The sequence below is a fragment of the Macrobrachium rosenbergii genome, chromosome 4 (genome assembly GCF_040412425.1).
Source record: "Macrobrachium rosenbergii isolate ZJJX-2024 chromosome 4, ASM4041242v1, whole genome shotgun sequence".
Lineage (NCBI taxonomy): Eukaryota > Metazoa > Arthropoda > Malacostraca > Decapoda > Palaemonidae > Macrobrachium > Macrobrachium rosenbergii.
In genome coordinates, this window is record NC_089744.1 from 59,176,599 (window position 1) to 59,186,598 (window position 10,000).

Sequence of the window (10,000 nt, forward strand, 5' to 3'; positions counted from 1 at the left end):
CGCATATGTATTACACATATCAAATATTACATAATTTCTAAGTTATATCTTTATAAATGCATAATTATTTTAGTAGAAAGTACACTGGTATATGTAATTTTTCTATAAATAATTCCTCTATTCGCCCTTTTGGTTAAAAAAAAAAAAAATACTAACCCCATATGACCAATAAGGTAAAATTTTCCATTACATGTTACCATCCGGTAACATACAGACCCTTGATCGATGAAGTGGCATTGACTTACACTATTTATCATCGCTAAGTTCAAAAGTCACAAACCACCAGAAATACACCACAACTGTTTCAGCAACTTTGAACGTTTTCATGGACGATACATGGTCACAGAGGAAGAATTTTGTATATTCGTGACTGATCCTTTTAAGCCATAGAAAAAGACTACTTGGCAAATGAATAAGTTGAAATTTGTTAAGTACCGCAACGGATCGGGTGATTTGCACCAGAGAGAAACATTTTGGAGGACCTGTTTTAAATCCTTGATTTTTTTTTTTCGTTATCGTTTGCATAAGTATCATTTCCGTCATCTGAGTCATTTTTCTAAAAAAGATGAAAATGTAGAATAGAATTATTCTTGGGTCTATTTCTTCTCATCCGATAAGCAGAAGTGATTAGGCGGGTATTGTAGTTGTGAAACTAGCAAAAGCAATGGCAGAAACGCTTTAAAAAAGTAAACATATTTATTTTCACTTCTCCATTTTTCTTCATATTACAGAAACGTAAATTTGAATTCAACTTTGTTCAAATTCCACCTTTGCAACTTACGTAAATTGTTTTAATTGAACTTAATACTCTAGTTAAACCTACTGCAATGTTGGAATTAGTATCTGAAACAAAATTTAAAAAATGAGATTTATTTCAAAATCAACACATGGGAACGTTTTGTTCATTAAAATCACCAAGATACATAAACAAATTTGTCGATCATTCATCTTTACCAAAGTAGCCATATCATTATTTGGAGGAATTATATTAACATTAATGTTACTAACTGTTATTTTCAATGAAAATTTTGAAGACATTGCATGATTTTAACGTTACAGATCACTTTGACCGAGACACTCGATTATTTCTGAAAGATCGGATTTTCATATTTTGAGCCAGTTATGTTATCCTAAAATTGATATCACCAATATTTTTATTTATTTATACGGGGTCTCCAAAAATAGGTTAGGTACCTATGAATATTTATAAGGTACGTGGAGATATTTTGGTGATGACAGTGGTCAGCTACAGGCTTCGTTTGAATAGAAAAGGGGACTTTGGGAAGTTTAGAATTGCTGAGCATTTGTTGTTGATATCTATGCACCCATAGCTTCGTCTTCATTCATTTATTCATTTATTCACCCAGTTTTCAGTGGACTCATTCATCTTATTTGAATAGAACTAACCCAATTCATCCATATATGCGCGGAAGCTGATGCCTTTGTTTACACTCATTTCATCGGGAGGGAAATTGCACGATATCAAAGTATTGTGATGCTGCCGTGTAGTGTTCCCTTGATTAGTGTGTTTTTCATCTTTGAAATTTTGAACTTCCGGTTATATTTGCTCCACGAAGTTATCACTCTCATTTCTAATCAATAAAATACAAATGTGGCACCAATAACTTTGAAATACAGTATTATGTGTGAAGTATGGAAATTCTCAAACTCTTGTTTCGCTTCATTACAACTTTCATTTAATAATTAACCTTTCCTAGCAAATCCAGTGAGAAACAAGGACAAATGCAGCGCCTTGAATTCGATTTTTCTTTTCTTTTTCATTTTGAAGCACTTAGTAGCCCTCGCCGACAGTCTTAACCATTACACTTTGTAGAGAAATTTTCACTTAGTGCTTGTCAGTCTAACAAAGAATGCTGTCGATGACAAACATACCGAGAAGGAAGCAAAAAATGAAAATCAATTAATTATTAAGTGATTAAAGAGTACCCAACGGGAATAAAAGCAGCCAATAAAACAAAACATTTATGTCACGGTTGGAACCACGAGAAGGAAAATAAGGCATGAGGCATAAGGGAAAGCGGAGTAAAATAATGTTTAATTTGAACAGTAAACATTTTCATTTTTGTTTTCATCAGCCTGGAGAGACATCATTCCTTGTAATGAAAAATAGAGAATACCACAACCAGACGCTAAGGATGACACCTCTATTATGCAAGAGAGAGAGAATTGTATTTCTCTCCATCATAACTATATCGTGCTGTCCATAACATCTGTCAAAAGAAGGAAAGGGTACCAAAGATATCGGAATGCAGTATTGCTAAACGCAAGTGAATGATCAAAAGTTGTTCATTAGAGGCAGTTAGGAAAGGAGACCGAATATCAGTGTAAGACATCCATATGAAAATATGACTTACAACTTTCGAGGAAAGAGATTATTCTTTGGTAAGAAATAAAAATATATTATTAATCCGAACCTCATTAGTTATGCACCAACTAAACGCTTTGTAGTTTAGCTGGGAATAAAACATGTCCTAAGAAAATATTAAAATAAAGTAGGTACACATAATCTCCAGGTCACAAAAATGAAGAAAACAATAGAATTTTTCTGTATTTATTTTATATTTTAAACTTTTGAAGGCTATTTTTGTGTTTTGGTGAAATATTGCTGCATTCGAGAGTACATCATTGGTTTACTGCGTTAACCAAAGACCAAAGAAGCAATTTCAGAGTACAGTTCAATTAAGATGGTAGGATGCAGTGTTGCCAGTAAATTAAATAAGTGGGAAATAGATACAAACACACACATATATACATATAAATATATATATATATATATATATATATATATATATATATATATATATATATATATATATATATATATATATAAGGCAAATGCAATGAAGGAAAAAATGAAACAACGGAGTGGTTGCTAGGCCTTTCGACACACGATCCTTTACTAGCGGAATGTCCTTCCAATCAGCCGGGATAAAATAGATTGAATGAAGTAATTCATTGAACGGGTGATGGTCATATCTTCGTGAATCAGTTATACACACACACATATATAATATATATATAAACATTTACACGGTAATAATAACGTGATGTAAAATATAAACAAAGTAAATCTCGGTGAATTTTCAAAAATTTGCTTGAAAATATCCTACAGTAAAGGCAAACGATCTCGAAATCTGTTATTTCAGTTTCCTCGTGGTGAAATACATTATCACATTTATGCATACTTGCAACATTTCATGTTACAGGTTACCTACATTCTTGCAGTAGTGTAAGCCTCAACCTCTTTTTAATCGATGTTTGATAGTGTTGTATATTATAAAATGTTTTCTCTTGTTTACTTATCTTTCTCTGTCCCTGACTGTAGTGATTAGTCTCTCTCTCTTCTCTTATATACAGATAATGTTATAATACCCTTTCCACTCATTTTCTTTAATTTCCCTCACTCTAACTTGTTTCCCTCAATTAGAGATGTGTTGGTTCTCACAGTAATCGAGAATTTGCCTTCCATCGTCTATCCATCGAACTGTGAGTTTTACAACGTTTCTCTTTTCTTTGCAGTTACAATGCGGGAGCGACTCTGCAAGGGGCAAGGCTGACACCACCTCTCAAGAGGCCGAGGTTGGTGGTACCAAGCCTTCGTCAGCAGCCAAGAGCACAGTCGCCTAAAAAAGTGGTCACCACTCCTGGACTCGAAGATCTCAAGACATACAGTAAGTCTGCTCGACAGCATTTATTGAGAGATGCCTTTGTATTCATGGCTTCATTTGCGAATAAGTTCTTTTTCATATGTATGAATCATTTCCCTATTGTAAGTAAATGGGTATTTGAATGTGACATAATTCAAGTGGCGATAGCGATTGTTTTGATGTGTTATCTCGAAATAATCAAATGTATTTGAAGAGTCGAGTTTTAAATGTCGCTATAAGCATTGATTTCAGGCTTTAGTTATTCATAGATAAAAGTGTAATATTGTACCGAATTTTAGAGTCAAATTATGCAAATCGTCAATTTCATACAAGAGAGAGGGGAGTCTATTGACTCTATTACCAATATTGAATTGATTTTAAACTTGAAACTCAATGAAATTTTACATAATTCACTTCTTTTTTTCCTTTGTTTTCCCCCCATGAAGTTCAGGTGTCTATACCCTTTGTACACGCGAACGAATAGTTTTATATTAGTCTTTTGCCATAAGCAAATACATTTCAGCGGATGCGAAAGCCCGTTGTTTGTTTTACCATAAAGCGAAATAAGTTTCCATTTAAAGGGGAACGTTCATTCGCATGTTAAAGTCAACAGAAATCCATTGCTCTTATTTATCCGAAGGCAAAACCAACGGTTTTTTATGTTATTGCGTGATTTGTGGGATTGCATTGCTGTAGCTTTTCGAGTTATTGATGTAAATAACACTGAATTGTTAAGCAGAGTTTTATGTTGGCCATTTAGTGCCAATTTCATCGAAATCAGTGACGAATGCTGTTCCATTGTGAATCATTTTTTCCATCAATATTTTTTTTCTCCTTTTATTATGAGTCTTTTCTTTCTAATTGTGTTACTATGAATGGGAATAGAAGAAAAACTAGTATCTTTTTGTTTAAATCGTCAAACAAAAAAAAAATTGTTGGTGAGGGAAATACTGTTATGATTTAGGCAAATCTTTCTCGAATAACTTGATCAGGTCTCTTTATTTAATGTTACCGTGTTCTTTGTAAATCCACCGTAATTTTATATATACAGTTTCACTGAACATAACAGAATATCTCTAGTAAGGTAAAGTACGTAAAATTTCCTTATGTGATGTAAATCCTTATTAATATTTGCTTTCTATGTCCTCATCAGCATTTTACTACAAGTTTTGTTTCCAAATGTATTTTATTATATAACGTGAAGCGTTACTCCTTGTTGTGGCATAGTGTTCGAATCGGTTTTTTATATAGAGTGTAAGTTGTCTGTCGTCGTGTATATATGTTTATATGTTTATCCTGTTTAATTATATTACGGTACGCATCTGAATGACAGTCTAGATCCTTGAAAGTTAACAGATCTTTCAGCGTCAAAACTCTTCCAGGTATTATACAGTATAATCTGCTGCCATACAAAATAAACTTTCATAGTTTCCAGACCTGGAGATCATAATGGTAAAACCTAATTGAAATGATGAAATACGCATTCATTGCCTTTCCCTGCACGCCAAAGTTCAGGAAAGGACCCTGCCATAAAAGGGCCCAAAGCAACGCATTCCACAGTTCGACATCAAACGAAATAAAAGACATCAAAATCCCGAACAATATCCTAACATATCAAACGCACGCAACAGCCTCTATACAGTAGTGGGTCATCAGCTGTCATTCAGGAGCGTAAGAGCAGGGGTTCTAAGCCCCTTTTCGGTCTGGGCACAATAGCCTAATGGCCTCTGTGTCTGGCAATATTGCAGGCAGTCCCGACCTGCTGATCTGCGGCAACTGCCGGGAGCTATTCTCCAACCTCAGCGATTTCATTGACCATCGACGGACTTACTGTAAACTCAGGTTTACCTGCAAATGCTCTAGTCACAATGGAACTGCCCGTGAGTATCCTTGCTTATTGCTTTGCGGCAAAGGCAGAGCGGGGTCTGCTACCCCCTAGCACAAACACAAACCTCCATGCCAATGCTTCCTCCTGCTTGCATCACAACGCCTACGGTACATTCCCTGTGTTCGACTGTTCAACATATCCTCTCTCTCCCACGCCATTTTTCCTTTCCAATGTCTGGTATTATAAAGCCGCCTCCTCTCTCCGACTCTCATACATTTTACTTTTGTTTAATTCTTCTTGAAGCGCATCTCAGCCCTCGCTCACTCCCTCTCCATGCCCCATCCCCACATCATCCCAGGGAGTGGAGAGCGACGTGACAGCACTTGCCTCCCCCTTTCCTCCTTGGTGGGAAGGGGGACGGGTAGCTAGCCACCTTCCCTTGCTCTCTGTCTCTAATATACATACCTTTCACCATGCAGGCACATTCTCCTCCCTTTCATGTAGCATCATCTCCCCCTCCACTTCCCTTCCCATACTCCCGTCCATCACCCCTTCCCCTTCTGTATGAGTTATTGAAATATCGGTCTTTACTCCAGAGTTTTTCGATACATTGATTCTTTTCATTTTCTTTAGATTGCTTTTAATTTTTTTTTGTCTCAAAGTTGCTGTTTGAAATATTGGTATTTGCAATACACACCCTTTGAAGTTCCCATTCTTTTGATGGTTTCTCCATGAAATTGGTATGGGATAACTTTTGTCATTAGTTGCTTGCTCTCTGATGTACAGAATCTATTCTGCTAAAAGTAATCTCAGTATGGTGATTATTGATTTTAACTGATGATGAAAGCACATTATTATTATTAATATTATTGGTTTTCCTTAGATTGGGTTATAAGTTAAAAGTATAGACATAATGTACACATTTATCTTGTATGCGAATAAATGGAATAAAAGGCTCCGTTGACTATTACAGCTCATGGTTCGCGATCAACATCGTATGGTTGTAGTGGTTCTCTCTTTCCAAACCAACGACCATTGACGATAAGGCCTTTTCATTCCCCAGGGATGGAAGAGAGCGCTTTGCTGATGTGTGCTCTGTGTAAGGAGAATTTTGCTTCAGCTTGGGACCTGATGGTGCACGCCCAGGCAGCCCACATGGTGAACATCTACCAGTTAGCCTCCAAAGATACAGACAAGGTGAGCAGTTATACTTAGATCGATTTGATTTATATGATTTTGCTAATGAAATATTGTAAGCCACAAGAGAGAGAGAGAGAGAGAGGGAGAGAGAGAGAGAGAGAGAGAGAGTGGTTCATTACAGTAATAATAATATATAGGAATCTATTACATAGTATCGAATTATTTGAATTTTACATTCCTCTTCGTAAAGGGTTCATATTCAATTCATGTATTTTCCTTATGGATTCCCTTGTTCTTCGATATCACCACACTAGTTTTTTTGCTATTTTTTTAGTAGATTCATTTCTCATTGCACTTGAAATCTTACCATGAACGTACAATCAATAATCTCATTATCACTCACTAATCTCTAGTCGCAATTTTCCAACCGAAATCGTATCTGCGGAACTATATAAAACTTCAGTTTTTTGTTCCCAGCTGTTGATTGGCGTTTCATGGGAGAAATCAGTCTCAAAGTTGTTAATCATCCCAAAATGATCTCCATCATTTTTAATTGGCTAAAAGCTTTTTAGGCGTAATTCTCAAAGCGACCGACACGTTTGGTGATGATGAAAAGGTTAACTGGTAAAAGCATTATAGGACAAAAATAATTTTATTCAAGATACACAGTTTCACGAGTTTATTTTTACTAAAACAATTATAATAAGAAATTGCAGAACATTTAGCTGACTTTCTTTTTTAATTAATTCTTTGGTGTTGTTGTGTTTACTCATGTTCAGTTAAGTGGTCTTTCCACTGTTTGAGATCTATCTATAATTCATAGCTGTTAATTTCCATAATGAGCAAAGCGCAAAAGACTAGAGATTTGCATTAGTATAAAGTATCTGATATTGATATTTTGTATTAATATGATTACCTTACATTACTCTCTGTTCACTACATGCGTTGGGACAAAAAATGAAAGCATGTTCTTCATAGGCATGATACGTAAAGTTAACTCATCAGTGACTTCGTGTCCTTGCGAATTTCTTTATTTATTTTTTTGCCTCTTTTGTTGTTCCATTCACTTTATGAAATAAAATTCGGAATACAAAATCAGAGCTCATTGGAATTAGAGGGTTTTTTTTACAGTTTTTTGTATGCATTTGTTTCTTTATTTACTGTTTCATTTGTGGACCGAACAAGTTCTTATTTGTTCCGTTGATATGTTTATATCTTTGTTTGTATTTTCTTTATAGGATCATAGTTCTTTTTGTATTTTTGTGCTGTTATCTGTGTACATGAAAGTTTCATAACACATAGAGATGAGTTATTTATCTTTTCCGTGTGGTTAAAAATAAATAATAGTAGTCATGCAGTTATTTGAAGTAAATTACTCAGGTAGACATATGTTCAATTTTCAATGCATATTATTCATTTTGCCTTAGGCTTCAATCAAAAAAGTCTTGAGGAAAAAATAATAGCTGCTTGACTTAGATTTCATGTATAAATGTTTTCCTAACGTTTTCTCATTTTAGCACTGAAATTTCACAGTATGTTTTATGTTCACATATTTGTTCTCTATATCCCGAGCGTCCGTGAAGGAGCGACTAAAAAATGAAAGATGTGCAGATAAATGTGTTAGGATAGTTTATTTTAAGGTGTAAAGCAGTTTAGATAGGTGTGGTGGGACATCTCACTCTCTGATACTCAAAAAGATACTTTTAAGTTTGGTAAGTACCTCGATGGGAGGCCACCAGTAAATGCAAAATGTCATGGCACATAAGCCCCTTAGACAAGTATGGAACTAGCAATCTCGCCCCAAAGCACTTGCTGAAATCCCTGAAAGCACTTGAAACTTTTTGAAATCAGGGAAAATAGATAATATATAATCATATATATATACATATGATTCATTTACAACAGGAGCCACTGCTCAAATCCACATCGACGGGGTAACGAGGGAAAGCACAGAGCATTTTCATGATTTATTGTGCCGACGTTTCACAAATCATCTCGTTGCATTTTCAAGGCTTCATTTGAAAACCATATTACATAATAAATAGAATATTTCGACAAAATACATAGATTTACTACATTGACATCCCAGTAAAAGTAAAATTTACCGGAATGGTGAAATTTAAAAAAACAAATCAGAATACAAGATATTAATCACAAGAACGTAAACTTAAAAAGCTTAAAAAACTTAAAAATGTAAAAAAGATTAAAATAATCTTGACATCACTGGTTACATCAATATATTTAAAGTGAGACAAAATAAAATTAGTAAAAAACCAGCAAAAAAAAAAATGAAAAATTGAAGGTCAAAATAAAATTAATACTGCCAAAAGAAGAAACATAAAAGCGCAAAAACACTACGGAGTAAAACACCACCCAGCGGGCAGTATCAAAGAGAAACTAAACAGAAGAACCTTCAGAGACCGAGAAACGAAAGACGAAGTGCAACGGGCCATTACGTAATGTACAATTGGATGGAGGAATTCTGCGTGTTTAACGACGGAACTAGCTTTTTATCATTATGGACTCTAAGACGTGAAGTTCGTTTTCATTTTGTACGTGTCCTATGATTTGGAAATCTTTGGCCTCTATGTGTGTGTTTTACAGATCTTTGAGTGATTCCGAATATTTGATTGTTCTGGATTGGACAGTCTACTCCCTGTCCTAAAACTTACTCCTCTATGAGAGTCCAAGCGTACTTTTAGTAGCCTTTTGTACATCCAACATAGGTCCCTCGACTACATCTAGGCAAATATATTTGTATACAACGTTGGATCTATATATGATTATAATCACTTTGACACCTGATTCATTTATCACGCATTACCACAGGTAAAAAAATAAGAGACTGGATGTAGGCCTGACCAGTTTCTGCTTCATTTCTAAACCATTGACGAAATAAAGCTGAAATCCGTCAGGACCTACATCCAGTCTCTCATTTTTTACCTGTGGTGATATTTGATGAATTAATCACGTGTTAAAGTGATTATAATCATATGTAATTGTAATAGCCACAATGCCCTCTTAATTTTCTCGAATTCTTCGCTCGTTTTTGGATATGCTTGTCACTACAAAGCCTTAAAATCCAGCTGCAAGAAATATGAGGAAATTCTGATGTGCGGTAGCGGGAAACGACCCCGGGTCCGCTAATCAGAACGAGGTCAGGTCGACCATTAGCGGACCTGGGTTCCTTTCCCGCTACCGCACATAAGAATTTCTTCACATTTCTTGCACTTGGATCTTAAGGCTTTGTTGTGACAAGCGTATCCAAAAAAAGGGCGAAGAATTCGAGAAAGCTAAGAGGGTATTGTGGCTATTACAATTGTATATATATCTGGTAAAAGTGACCAGTAGATTCTACATTTTA

General features: G+C 35.2%; 1 protein-coding gene across 12 annotated transcripts in view; it reads left to right on the top strand.

Annotated features, from left to right (window-relative positions):
* The window catches only part of LOC136834961 (RNA-binding protein Raly-like), a 732,807-nt gene that overhangs the window by 714,538 nt on the left and 8,269 nt on the right, over positions 1-10,000 (top strand). For 6 of the 12 annotated variants that reach the window (XM_067097862.1, XM_067097873.1, XM_067097933.1 and 3 more), the window contains 3 exons: positions 3,541-3,692; positions 5,417-5,548; positions 6,470-6,693. In XM_067097862.1, coding sequence (XP_066953963.1) covers positions 3,541-3,692; positions 5,417-5,548; positions 6,470-6,693 — 508 coding nt within the window. The remainder of the gene's footprint in view (positions 1-3,540; positions 3,693-5,416; positions 5,549-6,469; positions 6,694-10,000) is intronic. The other 6 variants (XM_067097884.1, XM_067097962.1, XM_067097905.1 and 3 more) reach the window with 1 other exon arrangement.